Here is a 20,305-nt window from a genome sequence, read left to right on the forward strand (position 1 = left end):
CAAATCTTGCATGCTGTATTACAAATACAAATTTGCATTTGATGTCATTTTATCATCTTGACAGCCTCCTAATCTGCTGTGTTCCTCTGCCTCTATAGAGAGTAAGTAGATGGAATTACAAGTTGTTATCCATGGGAAATCATGTAATGATGTAATTAACATTAGTAGAACAGCTAACAATAATGGCAATACCCCAAAACTCCAGAAAGATTCCTTAAAATTATGTTGCAGTTGTCATCTTTCTGAGAAGGAAAATATCCCAAGATACTTGTAGTTTGAAAACACTTGGTTCTGGTTTTCCTTAGCTGTTAATTTAAATACATTTATATGTGTGCACTCTTAATATGATGGATTTTGTGCTGTACAGAAAATGATTATACAAAATATGGAAGTAATAATATGATAATTTTTGTTCCAAATGAATTAGCACATATGAAGTTAGGGTTTCAGGTTAAGTATATGTTGTCTAATACGTTGGATCTTCAGGGTTCACAATTAGCATATCCTGCAGCCAGTGCAAGCAAGACACGGGGTTGTGAGCTTGCCTGATACTGCTGGCAGCGGTGAATGCCCCTGAGCGGGAAACAACAGAGACTGTTGAATTACATTATTGCTTAGACTGTTTTACATCATCTTCTATAAAGCATACATAAAAATATTTCTTTGAAAAGTAAATGGACTATTATATGTGCTCGGATGGAGATATTTTAGGGCAGATTTTTATTAAGAAAAGCAGATAATTCTGGATATTTGGAATTACCCATGAGGGAAAAAATCAGACTTGATAACAATTAATAAAGTTACTGTATACCCAGTGTATCAGCTGAAGATTTTTGTCTCCTTTAATAGCACTTACTATCCGTTGACAGACATGTTGCAGGGCCAGAGAGTATGACACCAAATTTTGGCCACGAGATTTTTCATTTAGTTTTGTACATCTATTTTTTTTAGAACAGTTATTGTTTATGATGCTAGTAGGAAGAAAAAGGTCCTAGAGTATGTTTTGAAAAACAGTTCTTTCTGGATATTTCTTTTTCCTTTCTTCAGTGGTAGCTTTTCCACCTCTTGCCTTTCAAAACTAAATTGTGAATTGGCATTTCACCTTACAGTACAATCTCCATTGATAGTATCCATTCCAAAGTACAGAAAAAAGTCAATGAGAAAATCTGACATTCTGTGAATTTGGAGGGTAGAAAATAACCTCATTTTTAGAGATGCTTTTGTTGTCCATATTTGAAGGATCTTGTTACCAGTAGGATCATAAAACTGAAATGACTGGAATGCCTATTGCTAAATGAAGTTTTTGTGAGGGTCACTTGTGATCACTTAGTGGTTTATGTATTTGAGTGATTTGACAGGCAATTTACCTGATCTTCAGCAAAGCTGAATCCTCAAGTGAAATGCTCAGGGAGTTGTTCCTGCAACTTGAATATTGGGATAGTGGCTGTAATGAAAACATACTTTGAAAGTTTAGTTCTATTTATTATTTTTAAAAGCAAATCACTATAGATTATCTGTACAGGAATTCCAGTTATAATTTATTCTTGGTTTGCCATGTTCATGGGGAAAAAAGGAAAGACACAGTACTCTGTATTTTGTTTCATAAATAGCTGGTTTTCAAAATTTGGCATTTTATTGTTGCACATGCTTTAATGCAGATGAGACATTGTTTCCTTTAAACTCTTTGCCTCCTGCACTGGATGTTAATCCTTGACATAGATGATCTTGCCCTAACTATTAGAGTTTAGCAGTGGTGGGTCTCCTTAGTGTTTCATGAATGTATTTCTCCTTTCTGTTAATTTTTTATTTTAGAGTTTAAAAAGCATACTTCCCATTGTATGAAAGATAAGATAAGGTTCATCAGGTCCGATCCTGTGGGTTTTGAAACCAGCACTAAAAGAGTTGATTCTTTTTTGAATCAAACCAAGCATTCTAGTAAATGTACGGTTTTCCTTGCCTTCCACTCTTGCCAAAATAGGTCAGGGAGTTAGCGCTGAGGCTGAGCTGATCATGGGAGTCAAGTGTTGAGCATCTTAGCCACGATTGAATTCAGAAAAAAACAAATTTAAGAGAAATTTGCAGTTCTTTTTCAGAAGCACACAGGAGTTGGTGTCTAAATTATCTGTTCTGTGAAAATTATTTGAACTTACTAGAGCGTTTGAGCTGTGCGCCAAGAAATTCAGGTAGTGCCAAGCACTGCTTTCAACTGCACATAATTACATGTGACTTCTGTCATTTTGTTAAAAAAAACCTCAAGCCAAAACCCACAAAACTTGGTTACAATGAAATAGAGAAATTACCATGAAGGAAGGAGTACATCAGTTTAAAAGTAAACAAAAACTACAATAAATAATTGTATGTTGCTTTTTTGTTTAGTATCTTGAGAATCTGAATGGAGTGTCTTTTCAGTTTATGGCAGGTAGGAGCTGCCTTAAATTATTTTGACAAAGGTATTGCTTGTCCCACCACAGCAAATCTAAAGGCTTTACGGATGAAACTGGCAAGGGGAAAAGTGATTCTTGTGGGCGGAAGCAAATACAATACAGTATTCATATGCTTCATAAGTGAAGAAGTAGGAAAAATTAGGTTGTTGCCATTCAGTTATTGGTCAATAGAATAAAAAATAAATCTCTTTATGTCAGTGAATGCTATTAACTACTGCGAAGGAAGAGCGTACTGTATCAGGCACAGGGCCTTGAAGAAGTCCTTGGCTACACTGGGCTACGAAATGTCCATCCCCGCAGTGCCGGAGGGGAGAAGGGAGCGGGAGCCGCGCGGTGTGCCCGGTACGGCACTGCTGCTCCCTGCCTGGGCTCCTGCGGGCCGGCCTGGCTGCGTCCGGCTCTCCGTGGGGGAGCAGGGGGATTCCTGGGCACGTGCACAGGGACTGCCAGCTTTGAGACCTGTGGAACATCCTCTGCCCATGAACTGGTCAAATGCACATGCAACAGCTGTTTGTCCGGGCTTCTTGATGATAATAAGCAAGAAACAATAAGCAGTAAGTCTTTCTCATGCAGCTAATATCCTGTATTTATTTTATATCTAATTGACACTGGAATAGGAAGATGATAGATAATTTAGAAATGTGGAAGTATATTCTTTATCTGAAGTTTCTTGGTCCTTTTTAAACTGTTAAAGGTAAGGCACCAATGTTTAGACACACAGCAATAAAGCAAAATAATAGATTTGTTTCAGTAACATGAAACATCATAGTTTCGAGTCAGTGAGTACTTTCTGTTGGGAGGACTACGGCAATTACTTTTGTTATTTTGTGAAAGCATGTATGAGTTCTCCTCCAAGTCATTGTTCGCATGCACACTGGCGATCCAGTTTTTCCCTGGAATCTCAGCCTAGCCTGTGTGCCTGTCACAGTCTTGGGTGGACGTTGAGCATTTCCCGCTGAACGCAGTTGGAAGTCACACCTGAGTAACCCAGAGACTTGCCTGCACTAAGGCAGTCATTTGTCAGTTGGTTCACATTTTTCTTCCTTTAGAAGATGTATTATTACTTAAGAATATTGAACGTTAGAGGGGGAACATTTCCATGTGGAACTGTGAATGGAGTATATGAGATAACACTTGGGAGAGGCCAACCCTGAAATGGTAGTTCCTACTGGGGTCAACTCAAAGCCTAAGAACACCTTTCCAAAGTTATGTCTCGGTCATTTGGAGGGCTCCTAGTTTAGTGAGGGAAAACCTTGAAGTTAGAGGAGAGACACCAGATTTTTTGGTTGGTTTTTTTTTTTAAAAAAAAAAAAAAAAAAAACAACTTCTGTTGTTCTTCTATCTTCTGGACAAACTGCTTTATTAAATCTGGAAGAAACAAAGTTCTTGTCAGCTTAGGTGGAATGTCCCACCACAATCCTATAAGCCTCGCTGTACACATACAATAAAGTTTAGGCTGAAGTTACAGCCTTTGCAACTGGGTGGGGTGGTTGTGGGTCTCTTTGAAAAAAGATTGCTGATTTATAGTGCTAATCCCATCACTTCTGAACTTGTTTGGAGCTCCTGGAACATTTCCTCCTTCACACTCCTATCAAAAAGCAGTTAGAATCTGGCGAACTACTGAATTTCTGCACCAATGCTGTTGGTGCTAAATGGCAGCTGATTAGTAGCTTTCTTCAGTTGATTGTTTGCTTTGTTTAGGCTGGTGTTTACAATCTGTAAATGTGTTCTGTTACCTGCAAGTCATACCTTGACATTTATATGAAGCCTAATAGTTTCTAGTGGGCAATTCTGATTGTATAAATGTGGGTTACATATCCCATTTCCTCAGAACAGTGAGGTACTAGTGGATAAATGCCATAGTACTGAAAATCAACACACTCCAGAAAAGCCCAAGCATCTTTGGTGACATCTGAGGGATGCCTTTGCTCAAGCATTTTGTAGATATTTTTTTTTTTTTCCTACATGGAGATTATCTACCTTCTCCATTCCCTGCCTGCCCCTTTGTTATGCCTTTGGTGCAGCATCTGGGCATGAAGTGTAATTACATTGAGGAATTTGAGTCCTGTCTTCCTACAACTGCTAGGTAAACATTAAAGGTTCAGATACTACTTAGAGGCAGCCAGTCTGGGAATGAGATCTGGAAATCAACTGTTAAATGAGTAAAAATTGAGGTTATTTAATAGTAACTGAAAATTCTTTCTGTAAGCATGTTTGCGACTAGCCTTCCTTTCTCTTTTGACCAAAACGATAGGTATTTAGAAATGGAAGGGTGAAGTACATGTCACATTATCCACTACTTGTTGCTGTGGCAACATAAATGCATAATTTTGAAGACAGACATTTCTCAGCATTTGGGATAGATCACATTTTGTGTCGTCTTGCTGTTTCAGCTTGAGAGATAGGATTTAATTAATCAAATTCTTGGAATTATCACACGTTCACTTGAAATATAATGTATGCGGTGTGTTATGTTTGTAAAATGTATACCAGGTCATAAATTAGTGAGGTGTGATCTCTGATTGTTTGGGCATGCCTCATAAATGAAGGGTTTGCTATTACAGCAAGAATGATAATCTGTGTTACTAGAGCTTTGGTAAATAGTTTAATGCATTGGGAATTCTTGACAACAGATAGATGAAGACCTGCCACTTCAAAAACTCCCTTGCCTTAACTGCTTTCTAACTCCGGTAGTCAAAAGCTGTTAAGCTTTAAGTGCTCTGTCATATTTGTGGGCTTTTATAGCAAAGAGTAGAGCAGACAGCAGTGATGATGGAAAACGATGGTAGGTAGACTTAAAATACGATAAAGCATAGAGACAATTGTATGTAATACTTGGAATTGAAACCTTTTCGAATTAAATGATCGGCCATATGTGCCACCCTTATGGACCCTGTAAGGAGAAGAGATGTACCCTATTGCTAACTGTGCATGAAATTGCAGTGTTAGAAGATATTGACCAGATGTTTCAATCTCAACAAATAGCTTGTTATGTGACTGAGTGAAAATCTCTCTGCTGCTTTGATCACATACACCTTAAAGGAAGAAGTAATTTAATAGAGGCTGTCAAAGTTCATCATTGTCAATAAACTTTGACTTGACCTTTGCCATCTGTTTCTGATACTATTGCTGATAAAAGCTGATAGGCAGCTGTTTACAGTTTGTGCTTTATGAATTCTGTGCTGCCAGACAATGAAAGAAGTCTCTTCACTTGTGGATTTTTTCCCTCTGTCATTCCGAGTGTGGGTGTATTCATTGAGACTCCACATCATCTAGCAGGGGAGTGAGAGTGACATGTGCATGCATTTTGAAAAGGAAGATTTGTTGTAAGGTTATAGATATGCAAAATCATATCCAAAATAGCCTGAAATGTCACTTTGCAACAACATCAACTCACTTACAGGCTAGTACTTAAACACATATACAGTGTTTTACACTGGAGAATTTTAAGGCATTTTTAAAACACTTATCAGTCTTTGCTTTATCTCAGTGAAGTGAGTGCTAAGTCTTTACAGGTAGAGCAGGCAGAGGCATGGGTAACAGTGGTGTACGGTTGCCCAGGGAGTCTGGCTCACCGTACCCAAGTACGATGTTCCATTTTCATGTTGTTAATATGCTTCCATTAACAGCCTAACACCATGGCTCCGAGCCACAGAGTAACAAGACTTCTTTGTGTTGTATTTGCCACTTTGCCATGTTTCACGCATGCTGTTCAGCAAGGAGGTTAACGTCTCTGAGTTCTTTTGCCGATAAAGACACTCTTTAAACCTTACCTCCTCGTACACAGTTCTATAATACTACTAAATTTCTTAACTAGTATACACTGAAACAGCTGTAGGAGAATCACAAGTAAACCTGGAATTCTTACTGTTCTGATACCCTTCATGGAACTGTCCTCTGAACGATGAAGAACTGGTGTGACCAGCCCTGTTTTGTAGGTGTCATCTTTTAGCTGGTTTTGAGAAGGGACTGCATTAATGTTGTGGAAGGGGAAAGGGACTGACACATCAGATCACATAACGAGGAGGTGGTTGATGGCTTGGGTTCTGCGCTTCAGGTGGGGAAGGGACACAAGGCTGGCTGCGATCTCAGTTACATGCCTGGTAAGGTCTTGCAGGAGATGTCTGCCTTGGGCCTCAGATTACACATGTTGAACTTCAGAAGAGAGACTGCAGCGCTTCAGATATTTGAGGGAGAAACGTAGCATTCTAAGTACAGGATAAGATGATGGAGTAAGGGCTATTGGAATTAGGTGCCTAGACTGACCAGTATTTAAAGGGTACATTAAAAGAGAGTGCTAGTTCTTGGCTGCATTGCAACTTCGGAATATGGCTACTACATGTTTAATGACAGAAAATAATGCTTGTATTTCCTTGTACAGCAAGAAGCTTACAAACAAGACTAAAAATAAAACAGTGGACAAGCAGATGAAGAGCAAGAAGGAAAGAATAGGAAACAGAATACAAAAGAATAGCAGCACTGAAAATAGTTATTTGGATTAAAGATTTTGTGGAGAGGCAGTTTGTTAGCTTTGTATTTTTAAATGTGAACGAAGTAGTGCTTCTGGATGATTAACGTTTTGATAGACATCTTAATTTGAAAAGTTATAGTGAAATGCAATTTGTGGTGCCACACTAAAACTAGTAAGATGTTCCTGTGCAGAGATTTGGATAGTACATGTTGAACCAAATCCTGGTAAGATCTAGATATATTGGTCTCAGTGCAAGGCTTTAGCTAGTCTTTTCCTTTAAAAAATATTATCACTTTTATCTCATTTGACTGGAAGTTGCTTGAGGGTGTTGTCATGTATTTTAACAATATCACTTCCTCATGCAAGATTTGGCAGCTTCAGCTAATGGTGAAAGAACTGCTATACAGGACATGGGGCTCCTTTTTGCAAGCCTGCTTTTATAAAGATAAGCTTATTTTTTCCTTTTCCATTTTTTTCTTATGTGGCCATTATGTGATAATAGCTGTTGCAATCTTTCAACGCTGATCAATGAAAAAAGAAAAAGGAAAAAAGACAGCAATTGTGTTGGTACAAACCAAAACAAACTCATCTGTTTTCCAGGATCTCGATGCTGTATTCTCATAACAACGATTCTGGAGTAGGTAACCCGGGTCTGCTTGGGATGGAGTTAATTTTCTTCAGAGCAGCCCATATGGTGCTGTGTTTTAGGTTCGTCACCAAAACAGTGTTGTTGAAGACAGAGTGTTTTAGCTCTTGCTGAACAGTGCTTGCGCAGCATCAAGGCCACCTCTGGTTTTTGGCTTTGCTGAGCCAGCAAGTAGGCTACGGGGTGGGAAGGGCTGGGAGGGACACAGCCAGGACAGCTCACCCCAACTGACCGAAGAGATAGCCCAGGCCGTATGGAGTATTGTCAGCAATAAAACTGCTGGGGGCAGGGAGGGAGGAGGAGTTTTTTTCGAGGTAGCCATGGCTCGGAGACTGGTGGGCATCAGTCTGCTGGTGGGAGGTGGCGAATGATTGCCTTCGCACCCATGCGTTATTTTTCTCAGTCTTCCAGTTTTCTCCCCCATCCCCCTGGGAGGGAGGATTGAGGGAGTGAGTGGGTGGGGTCTTAGCTGCTAGCTGGGGTTAACCCACCGCGGTAGGGATTTTAAATGATATAGTATGTGTAATGCTAACAGAATATTACATTCCAGTTGTGCTTGAGGCGTGTCACATCATTCACAAGAAATAAGTGAGCTCACTTGGAACAGTGACACTAATATCTTTTCTTAGGACTGTCTTGCATATTGTGAATTTTTCATGGTTTTTATATATATATATATTTGCAATGATTTAGGTTTTGATCCCGCTTTTTCTTATTTTATCTGGTTTTCTGAGATGAGGTGTGATTTGTGATTTATTTACTTCTAGCATCTAAATTATTCCAAGAAAATATCCGTAAGAGGTTTTTAATGGACTGTGTATGTAATTGGTGATGGGACATGCCTTAGGGGTACAACAGACTGGTGAAACCTCCTGAAAAGCTTACGTACTCATTCTAAAATTCAGAATATAAAAGTAAGAGGTACTTCAAATAGCACTGTATACAAAGAAGCCATTTCTGTTCTGATTTACTAGAAGGAATGCTTCATGAGTTGTTGCTAACATTGTTTACTTTAGATTTTAGCAGGCATGTTAAGTCTTAGCTAATTTTAGATCTTTGGAGTCCTCTCCTCTGTGAGCTGCAATTTAAAATACGATCAGATTTGACAGATCATGCAGAGAAGAGTCCAGCTTCAAATAACGCACTTCAGATGTATTTCAGATGTCTGCATTCAGTGTTAATGAGTTTTGAAGATCCTTCACTGTGAAGGGGCATAATGCTTCCTGTTGTGTTGTCAGTTCCGAAGCAGTTAGGATTCAAGTCTACAAGCTGAAAACTCCTATGTGCAGAAGGTATGTCAGTCTAAGGAGAGCTCCATATGCATTGGAATTGTTAGTTTAAGACGACTGACAGATGTGGAAATGCACTGCTGGCTGCAGCTTTAGAAAAGGACGCGGGAGCAAAGGAGTTCAGGTGGGGAGCACTGTGGGACTGATAGTGAGTGTCTTCATCGGCCTCCTTGTTCTGCTTATTGACATTATCCAGTTAACAGTGGCACTTAAAGCAAAGCGTAGAGTCAGAGTAAAAAGAAATAATTTCTGAAGGATCTTTGTTTCAGTCCGAGGGCTATAAAGCTGACTTAAGCTTCGTCAGTGTGATATTTCTTTTTAAGTCTTCCAGGATTGTGCACTGAGACCCAGCAATGGCAAACTCTCCTTTTGCAGGGCAAGTGTCTTTGCAGCTGGAGATTGAGGTAAATTAGATCAACTATTTAGTTTTGCTGCTTTCAAGTAGACATCCTCCTTTACAGTGAACTTTGCAGGAACAGCAAAGAAAAGCTTTGAATGCAGATCAAGTGTTGCGATACGGGGTGTTGGACTCTGCCCCTGTGGCAGAAGCATGGCATTCTCAAGCTAAATAGGATAAGCTTGGGAAATACAAGTCAAAGAACTCAGTTCTCTCCCTTTCTTTCTTCAATTCTTTAGGACCACTGATTTTCTTTCACACAGTAGGAAGGGCCGTTTTCTTATTTTTTGGGTGTAAGGGACCATTCAGGCAGCTCTGTCATCTCGTCTTGAATATCGTTCTCAAAAGACAGCATTGTGAGTAGTCAATCAAAGTCAAGTCCCTTCTAGTGTTGGAAGAAGTGCTTCCAGAAGTGCTTCTGTAACTCCGAGGAAAGGTTGTTTCCAAAGCCGTTTCCTAATCAGACAGAAGAGGGAAATAGGTGTACCGCATCGTCGAGTCTGAGGATGTGTGAGAGTGGGGCATAGTTAACTCCAAACAGTCTCACAAAGTGACAGTTGAGTCTTCAGAAGCTTTACTTGTTACCCAGTTTTCTTAGCATCTCAACATCTTGCAAGAAAAGAGGACGCTGTTCTCTGCAGTTGCCACCCACTCCCTGGAACACAAAGATTCTTACACTTCTGTGATCGCTAAAGCGTGCCAAAGAGTTCACCCTTGTTAACTCTGAGCATGAAAAAACACTTGGACAGATAACTGCTACTACTGTGAGCCCAAGTTAGCCTCTTGAAAATGAGGAACGAAGCATTCTGTCGCTCCCCGGTGTATCCTTGAGTGGCCACAGTGCCAGCCTCTTTTGGAAGTGGTCATATTTTGGTATTTGGTCATAAGGAATAATGTTCCTGTGGGGGTAGGGTAATCTGGTATTAGATTGCGCTCATTTGAAGTCAGCTTGATTTTAAGACAGAGTTGTGCAAAGACCAGAATTTTTTTTTTTTTTTTTTAGTTAATACTTGCTTTTAGTTTACCAGGGTGCATACAACAAAAACGTAAGGGAAATGCAACCTGGGTAACTCCAGAGAGCAACTGCAAGGTGTTCTGTTTGCTGTTCTCCTTCCTCTGTCACACTGCTTACCCTAGCTGAAAAGGTCAGGGCCTGTCCTTGTGTGTACCTGATGTCCAGACTGTGTTGACAGAAGAAAACTTTAGGATGGCAAAACACATTAGCTTTCACAAACCGCTCTGTATTTTGAATTTCCTTTGTGGTATCCCACTCCTGAGGCTGTCTTGTTCCTTCGTGAAAGGTTCCTACGTTTGACACTTCTGTCTTTGGGCCGTTAACAGCCTCAGATTCCCTTGGGGGGTGGTGAGGATTCATGGTGTGGCCAGGTGCCAACCTCTCCTGACCAGACTGTCAATACCGTTAGCTAATAGCTGCCGCGCTGCCTAGCCAAACCCTAGGTAATTAACTCATTATGCCAGTGCCTGCTGTGCTGGGTCATTTTCCGTTTCTGTCTAGAGTCTTTTTCATTCAATTAAATCTTGTATTCCACATAAATCTATAAAATGAATTTGCAGCTTATACAGCCATATACCTGGCGTTAACGTCTGCAGTGTGTTATTGGCCTTCATTTGATATTGGATACGATACCGCATGGCTGTTTGATGGTGATAAATACCTTGTGGACTGACACCCCGCCCGTTCAGAGCGCGTTAGCCAAAATGGGGCTAATAACAGCCCTGTGTGAAGTAGCCCATAGAAACCTGTTTTCTCCGTATCAGGTTATTCAAAATTAAGCTTCAATCCAGGGTGAAATTTTAAAACAGGTGCTCCAGAGTCTACCTTAAAGATGTTGTTTTGTCCCTTGTTTGTTCACACGTATGCAAAAAATGCCTGCTGTGACTCATTCCGCTAGGCACAGCTTCCGTGGTACGCCGCAGAGATGTTTCTGCGCTGCAGTTTCATCAAGTGTGTAATGTGGTGTCTGGTTTTTGCCTTGACTAACATGTAGCTTTTCAGCTGAGGAAAGGAGGAACAGTTTGAAGGAGTTCTGCGACTAGCAACACCTCGCCACCATTATTGTGGGAATGCGGGGAGATAATTCCAAGAAGCTGGGGGTATTTGTAACTGGAGATCTGCGATGAGAGGATCTTTCCAGAAACACTGCTGAACTACTTTTCAGTAAGCTTAACTTAGATATTCTTCTCATTTGAACATCTGTATAGTGGGAATATTCCCCCACGGTACAACAGCTGTGTTTTGACTAATCACGAGTATGAGCAGAACCGCTGCCTGTGGCGGAAGCGGTCTGCATGATACACAGAGGATCATCTCAACAGATCCGAGATCATGACTTTTGATTCTCAAGACTAACTTTACTTACATTTAAAGTAAGGATTGTGACAGTTAGATATGGCATGTATCACATCTGAATTCAAACTGAGCTGCTGCCAATAGCCAAAACTGTGATACTTGAACAGAAATTCTTTTCTCTGAGATGTGTGTGAAATATTACTTACTTCTGCTCCAAATGTTGTCAGACTTGATATATAAAGGATGGAAAAGTTATGTCATTTGATAAAATGTTGTAAGCCCAAGGTGCAGTTCGAAGTCTTATGTATTTGAAGAATTGTTAGAATTCGATGCTTTAATAAATGCTGTTTGTAGTGATCTCTTAATTCTTGTTAGTTGTGAGAGTAAGGCGCGCTTTTCAACATGGGACACAAGGCTTCAGGTATTTCTGTTCTTATCAGTGTGGAAATCTGTTCCGTATTTGGTTATAGGAGGTCACATCTTTAGTCTTGCGAAATAATCTGTTCTACTTAACCATACCTCCAAATAGAAAAGATTATGGTTCCTTAGACACCTTAAATGAACACCGTGTAAATGTGTATTGTGTATGTGCAAATGCTTGTAAAATACAATTATATAGATAATTCTCGTTAGGGTTTTCTTAATATAAATTAATTTAGAGTGATGTGGAATAGATTAGCAGGGCATACCTAGTGGACATTTTATGAATGAGAGAGATTGAACGCTGCCACCATCTGACAACACAATCTTTTTTGTCCTTAAAGTTTATATATATGAAATTGCTACAAGAAAGAGGCCCGTAACTTTTGTCCACGTTTGTCTTATTAACGAAGACTTCTACATGACTAAAGACTTCTATTTTTTTTTTTTCCTTTTCCCCTTCTCCTCCAAAGCTGGAAGTAATAAAGATGTGACTAAGCATGTATTTGCAACTCAGTTACTTGACCTTTCTACAACCCGCAGCTACCACTAATGCTGCTTTGTAATGGAGACATTATCGTTTATTTAAATCTTGATTAGGAAACAATTATAAGTAGGGTTTTAGTATGGCAGTAAATTGATGTAGCCTTTAATTCATAGTATAGATTGAGTGGATAAGCTTTCTGACTGTAATTAGAGTGAATTATAATGACTTCAGTTGGTTGACTCACCACCAGCAGAGCAGGGCCTGTGATTGTTTCTTCACATGTATTTCTTTACTTCACTCTTGATTTTGTGTTGCTGCTAAATGCTGGTTTTTAACTTAGTACAAAATGGAGTTACATTAACAGTTGAATGATAGCTATTTTGTATTAATAAAAGAGGAGCTTTATGACATAACCTGGCACCTTAGCAGCATTGCGCAGCTACGCTCCTCCTTTTCAGTACAAGTGATGGAACTGCTCTTAATAAAGTTGGAGATAAATATTTTCGTGCGTGATTTAACAATGTAATTTTTGCATATAATTAAATGGTAGACACAAATGGTTATTTTCAGTACCCTTTAGTTTATATATATATGTGAATGTTGCACAATGTTTCTTCTTAGCTTTCTCAGATTTTCTGAGATTGTTTCATTTATGTGCTGTCTCTGTGGTGGGTTTGGATGTTGGAGAGGTTTGGTTTTTTTTTTGGTCTTTTCTACAGATTTTCTTTACAGATACCATATGTTGCTTGATTAAATGTAAGTGATGGGGCATCTCCTTTGAGCAAGGGAACTCCTTTTGAAGTACCTTGTAAAAACATACTAAGCTATTTGATAGTGAAGTATGTGCATCTAAGTTTTACGTTAGATATTGAACACTCAGTGGTATCATTAAGGGTAATTTTTTTTTTTTATTCTTTGCTGGCCTTCCCTCCCTTGACTTACCAGATGTTTTTTACTTCAGGCATAGAAGTGTTCTAGATGTCACAGTGCTTTGTAAATGCAGATTTAAATACAGTGAGTGAAGAGAAGAAAAAGGCAAAAAATAATGTACCAAGCATGCTAACTTTGTGGGGTTTTGTTGTTTTTCTTCTTTTCCTGTCAATCTGCAGTGGATGATTCAGAGCCCTTACAAAGCTGCAACTTTCTTTGGGTGCATTGGCAAAGACAAATTTGGAGAGATCTTAAAGAAGAAGGCTGAGGAGGCTCATGTGGATGCCCATTACTATGAGCAGAGTGAAGAACCAACAGGAACCTGTGCTGCCTGCATCACTAGTGATAACAGGTCAGGGGCTTTTGATATTTTCTGAAGATACAAATGCAGTTGGCATATGTGTGGAGCCTAATTTGTTTGGAATATTTGGCCTTGAAAAGTTGTGATTAGAATGATAAAGAAAATAGTAGTACTAATTTGAAATGGCATAGAACTGCCTGGCTTATAGCTTGGGACTGGGTAATATTAATATACTTTTAGAGAACTGGCAGAAAAGTCTGAGGTAATAATATCCTGCTACTTTCTGAACTTCATAGCTTCCACTTGCTCTGGAGAGAGAAAAATATGAGGGAGACAAAAGCTGGTTAACAAATATATTTATACAGCCTACGTGAAAGCCGATTGGCATGAAAGGCATATACTTGATTGCCAAATGAGGAATATACTTAAGGTAATAATGTGTTTAAAAAAGATAGGTGTCGGTATACAGCCTGATGGAAAGGGTTAATACGATTTTATACATGAGGAAGAAAAAAAAAAGTGTGTGTTTCTTTTTTGTTTGTTTTGCTGTTGTAGTTGTAAATTTCATCTAATAACTGTGTCTGTATGTCTATGTCTTAAAAACTTCTGAGTTCTGTCTTTCATGTTTTCATTTGCTACTTCTTTTAGATGATCTTTGCTATATAAAAAAAAAGTGACTTCTCCAGAACTCTATTCAACTTTTCTTACATTTGTAGACTATGAACAATGGTCTTTGTGTTCCTTTGTAGAGTTTCAGAGCATTCCGTAAGGAAGAACCCATTTATAGAGTGATTTATTTGGGGTATTGTAATAAAATGAATAAAAATAAGAATTTCAGAAAGAGGTAATAAAGACAATAGACACTTATCTTGACACAATGTCAGCATGGCCCTTTGCTTTCTTCTTTCTCCCTCCACCCACAAGACTTGAGCTTACATACTATTTCTTTGCTGGTTACCTCCTGACAATTTTTTAAAGGTTTCAAAACCAAAAAAAGGTCTGCCTTAATCTCGAAATGTTACCAGCACACACCAGCCCTCCCTTATTTCTGCCAACATCTAAATTTTCTGGCATTAGATATCGGAACAATAATGAAAATGATATTGTTTACCCTGAAGAATTATTTTCTTTTGGGCTCTGAACAAGAGCAAGAGATCTGTCAGTATCCTTTTTGGCTTTCCTCTATGGCTTTCAGTGCCACTGATCGTGGGGAACTGCTCTTTCCCTTTCAAAGCAGTGTCAAGAGTTAGTAGAATTTAAGGTAGGATAGCAGTCCCATAATTAAAATCCACACCAAACTTCTAGAGAAGCTGGCGAATCTGTTGGGTAGAATTAGAAAAGGCGATAGACAGCAACATGAGCTTAACTGAGAGCTGGGGAGGGCAGAATTTTGCGTATAACATGTAGAAGGCTAAAAAAATCTCAGTTGGAGCAGACATCTGGTCCAAACCCCTTCAGAAAGCAGGGCCAGCTGTGAAGGTAGATCAGATTATGTCCAGCTGGGATTTGAATATCTCCAAGGATGGGGGTTGCACAACCTCTTTGGGCAACCTGTTCCAGTGTTTGACCACTCTTCATGGGAGAAATTCTTTTGACAGCACCCGGCTGGAATTTTCCTTCTTCCAGCTTGTGGTGTTCCTTCTTGTGTCCAAGAAGAGTCTGGCCCTATCTTCTGTCGCTGGATATCTGAGGACAGCAAGAAGATCTCCCGTTAGGTACCTCTTCTTCAGGCTCATCCAAGCTTTTCTTCAGTTTTTAAGTGTTCCAGCCCCGTAGTAATCTTCATGGCCCAGTGCTGGACTCCCTGCATTATGTCAGTGTCTTCCTTGTAATGGAAAGCTCAAAGCTGGACACAGAACTCCAGATGAGGTCTGGAGACCAGAGCAGAGGGAAACCTCTGTTCTGAATATATAAGTTCCTTTGTCCTGCTGGCTGCATGCTTGCTTGTGTAGACTGGAATGTGGTTAACCTTCTCTGTGTGGGTGCACTGCTGATTGGTGTTCCAGGCCTGGTCCACCAGTGCCTCCAGGCCCTTTTCTGCAAAGCTGTGTTGTACCCTGTCAGCATTCAGCCTAGGTTGTTGCATGGGAGTCAATCCATCCTAGTTGTGTGACTTTGCATTTGCCTTCAAGTCTTCTGCCAGCCCAATTCTCCAGGCTGTTGAAGATGCACTGAATGACAGACAGCCCTGTCCTCCAGCTTATCAACCTGTCCCTCCCAATTTAATGTCATACATAATGTCTTACTCTCAGGAATGAATGTACATAGTGGAGGAAGGAAGTTCATTCGTCTTCATCTGGAGTTGTGACATTAATTATGTCTGCAGACTTCCCCCTTCATCTCCAGGATCTGTATTCAGTTTTTCAAAGAGAAGACAAGCAATAAAGATGTTTCTGCTCTGTGATTCTTTCTTCAGTCACAGAGTGTCTGTGTCCGCATCCTGTAGCAATCATCATTTCCTAGATGACCTGATGGGAAACTGAAGTCAAGACTGTCAACAGACATATATCACAAATTTAGGAAAAATACATGCATTGTTGCCATGCATCTCAATGGAGTTTAAAAGTTTAGGTAAATTTATTCACAAAAATGTCTGCAAGTACTTTTAACTTATTTAGCATTTGGTTTGCTAACATAAAACTTTTCTCTCTTCATGTCAGATGTTTGCTCAAATACTAGAGGCAGTGGCTTCATCTCAGCTGCTGTTTTAGGACATGCTTGAGAGTGTGCAGGGAGTACAAGAGACTTAATTCCCTTCTTGGGAGATGGAAGACGAAAAAAAAGTCTGATGGTTGCTGCTTAAGGCTTTATCACACAACACCCCCTCTTCTAGTGAGATCAAGTTTATCTTTAATCACCCTCTGATTGTCTCTTGGTTTTCAACATTTTCTATTTTTGTAAGAATCACTTCTGCCTGGCCCCAGTTGATAACTATTGATTAATCTCGTCCCAATTGAGGTACGTGCTAACTTCCTTATTCAGGTAATTCAGCTTTCTTGTCTCATTTGGAGGAGCTGGCTAATAGCACTCCTGGTTTCCCGGTAAGTGGCTGTGTATATTTGTTGCAGATGCGCTGATGTGGATGTTTCTTGTTTCTGCTAAGTTTGTCTAATGTTTTGCAGGAAAGGGTTCTGAGCTAATTTGTGATCACCACTCTAGTTCAGCAATACTAATACACTGTGTTTTCTCAGAGCTTTTCAAGAAAATGCTAACACATGATTGAACTCTGAAGTAGTACCTACACTCCATCATAATCTGTGACTTTGATTTGTGCAGTCTGTTCAGCAGTAACCACATGCACAGTCTGTCCGTTAAGCTGCTTGATTTGAAGCGTTCTGCCTGTCTCCAATTACCCTATTCCATTGAAAAAACATCTACCTTCGCTGTGTCCCACATGTTGAACTCGGTGCTGTTAGACTTTACAGTTTTAATTGGGAAAAGCTCAGGGCTTTGTCTTCACTGCAACAATCTTTTATTACACATCATGTGCAGAGCATCTCTACAGTTGGATGTAGTCACAGAGAGCCAGGTTTACAGTTTCAGGGGCATGTGGTAAGTGAAAGGAAGCATACAGAGAGTCTTTGCTTAGTTTTCTGGAACATAATTGCTTTTCACTCAGCAACATACATAGACAGGCAAGATTTTTCCACCGAGGTCCTTGATGGATATTTCGGGGTTTGCCAAAACTGAAAGATTTAATTTGCTTTTTCAGTTCAGCTTGCAGAAAATTACCACAGTTATGCACATGTCATTCTTGGATTTGCTTTGTTCTCTGGTGGATTTATTGTCATTGAAATGATAATATTTATCAAGAGTGAAACTTCTTGCCCTGTTACTTGTACTGCCACAGAGGCTTGGTCTGTTTGTTTTTAAATTTTTAGTTATTTATTTATCTATTAAATTTTCCAAATTTACATTTGTTCTCATTGGCTTTAAAATTTAAGAGATGAGCCCCAAGAACATTCCTGGGGTGAAATGACACAGAACTGTGCTATGTATTTGGATACATATGGAAAAAATTAGTCTTAATTTTTTGTGTTAATTTTTATATTCTTGATGAGTTTACCTTAAGGGATTGTCCATGACGAGCGCTTCAAGAAGTTTACAGGGAGACTTCGTTGCTGTCGTCTTAAGAGATTCTTTTGGGGTATTGTTTGGTTTTCATTGAATAGGATAAAGGAAGATGGTGATAGAGGAAAGATGCTGTTCTGAGGTACAATGAGTTTTCAGGAATCCCTAGTTCACTTTCCTCCAAACACCTGTACATGGTCTTGGTCTGGAGGAGAAGCATAACTAAGTAGAAGCAGATCAGCAATTCACTCTGACCCATTGTCTCGGAATTGTAGTGGCATTTATATGGAAAAGGATGATACTTACCAGATGAATTGTATGCACGCTGCAGAAGGTAAAAGTTTTCAATAGCCATATTTTTTATGTGTAATTACACATTATTTACATGGCTAAGGTAATTAAATATCACAAAACTGTGGTGTGTTAACGTTAAAGGTGCATCCTATGACTACTAAAGCTTGAAAATCAAATTTAAAACTCTGTATGCCCACATGGAAATGTCTGTTTCCCCACAGCCCTTTCTCTAAATATTGGATGTTATTAAACATTCTCATAATATAATTACATAGGAAGGATTTGGTCATGATAGCCAGAGTGGAGAGCTAGTGCATAGCCATCTTTTTACAACCTGTTTTTAGGAGTACATCTGCAACTTGTGTGTTTCGTAAGGCTGAACTGAACGGCTGAAGAGGAGGATTTCAAGTAGAATGTATCTTACATGTCACGAAGTAAACGGGATACAAGTATTTTTGTTCTTGCTAATGGAAGTTGTGTCCCATGGCTTGTGTTGTAACTTATTAGGAAAGAATGAAGTACAAATGGGTTTCTGGTAGTTTTCCAGTAAAACCAAAAACGAAGTTGGTTTGTTGGTTGGGGTTTTGGGGTTTGTTGTTTTGAGGTTTTTTTTGTTGTTGGTTTTCTTTTTTAACAATTCATCATCTAAAAGTAGCAATGCAACCCTTTGTCATTTGCTAAAGGAAAATAGGAACCCAACGGGGGGAAGAAAACTTGCAAACCACCCCTTTATTAAATAATCAACTCTTCTTTGGAAAACTTCTTGGTTCTAGTGAGGGAAAACAGTTTTCAGAAGGTAAACTGGAGTGGCTATTTCCCTTGCGGTGTGAGGTACTTGGAAGAGTTCTAGTGAAATCTGCAGATGCTATGCTGTACAGAGGGAGTTGATCACAAAATGCAGCAAAGGTTGATTCTAAGCAAATGAAGGCATGTGAACAGTATAATAATGATAGGTTACATGAACTACATAGTGTGTTCATGTGTGGTTTAAATTTAAGTTGTATTTAATGTATGATTTTAAATGTATTATTTTAAATGTATTATTTAAATATTATTATGAAATGGTCAGACAAAGTATGTCTTGTATGGTGCTCTTAGTTGTTTTTATGTTCATTAGTATCTTTGATGACCTTTGAGAAATGTTGTTTGTGAGAAATTTGCAGTCATGTTAGTTAAAGAGGATCTAATACCTGGTTTTTAATCACTTTCAGGTCTCTTGTAGCTAACCTCGCTGCTGCTAATTGCTATAAGAAGGAAAAGCATCTTGATTTGGAAAAGAACTGGAAGTTGGTGGAAAAGGCCAAAGTTTACTATATAGCAGTAAGTTCAGCTTCTTTCAAACTGCTAAACTTTCTGTTATACATTGCGAGGTTCAAGCAATGTGCATGTCTGCTGTGTATGGTTTAGGATGATTTCATAGGAATACAATGAAAGAAAATGACTGCTTCAGTTTCAGCCTAGTTTGATTTCTTCGGATTTAAATGTACAAATGCAGAAGTATGTTTTAGTTGTGTGCTTTCTTAAATTAGTGGGATAAAATCGTAAGAACTAAACATTTTCAGAGCTTTTGTAGTAGTGCATCAAATTTACATTTCACATTTTCTAGTAAATTGTTGTGAAGGATGCACAAATTATGTAGAAAAACACTATTAGCATAATTATTCACTGCAAACAGTTTGAGCTTATTTGTGTGAACAATCTTAATTGCTATTTATTCCATAGTAATTACTACGGCACCTTATAACTCAATATTTCAGAAACAATGATTGTGACAAATCTCTTGAATGTGGGCGGTGGGGCAAACTGATTTTAATGATGAAATTTTACTTCTGGAATAAAGGGGTTTTGAGGATGGGGCATTAGTAGATTCACAATTAGTATTCTTTATTTTACCATCCAGAATGAATCAAGCCAGATTAGCGTATTTGTGTAGATTAAATCTTGCCTAAATAGAAGTGGTGAATTTGTTTCCTTCTTGCTCTCAAGTTGATACGACTGATCAAAATTAGTGAACAAAAAACATCTATGACAGATGAAAACCTCATAACATGCATGTAATATATGGATTCTGTATGACAGCTGCTTCCATTCCGCTACCTGAGCTATGTGGGAACAGCTGGTAAGAAGTGTAAAAAATTGATTATCCAGGAGGAACAAGTTCATTGAAAATACAGTTATTTCTTTTAGCTAGTGTTAATGTTTCCTACAGCCTGTTAGTGTGCACTGCTGTAGGCTTTACATGGT

At 39.0% G+C, this 20,305-nt stretch overlaps 1 protein-coding gene across 4 annotated transcripts in view; it reads left to right on the forward strand.

Moving 5' to 3' along the window:
* The window catches only part of ADK (adenosine kinase), a 291,396-nt gene that overhangs the window by 120,921 nt on the left and 150,170 nt on the right, over window positions 1-20,305 (forward strand). For all 4 annotated transcript variants that reach the window (XM_055797270.1, XM_055797275.1, XM_055797283.1 and 1 more), the window contains exons 5-6: window positions 13,575-13,747; window positions 19,273-19,381. In XM_055797270.1, coding sequence (XP_055653245.1) covers window positions 13,575-13,747; window positions 19,273-19,381 — 282 coding nt within the window. The remainder of the gene's footprint in view (window positions 1-13,574; window positions 13,748-19,272; window positions 19,382-20,305) is intronic.

The sequence above is a fragment of the Falco peregrinus genome, chromosome 1, assembly GCF_023634155.1.
Source record: "Falco peregrinus isolate bFalPer1 chromosome 1, bFalPer1.pri, whole genome shotgun sequence".
NCBI lineage: Eukaryota > Metazoa > Chordata > Aves > Falconiformes > Falconidae > Falco > Falco peregrinus.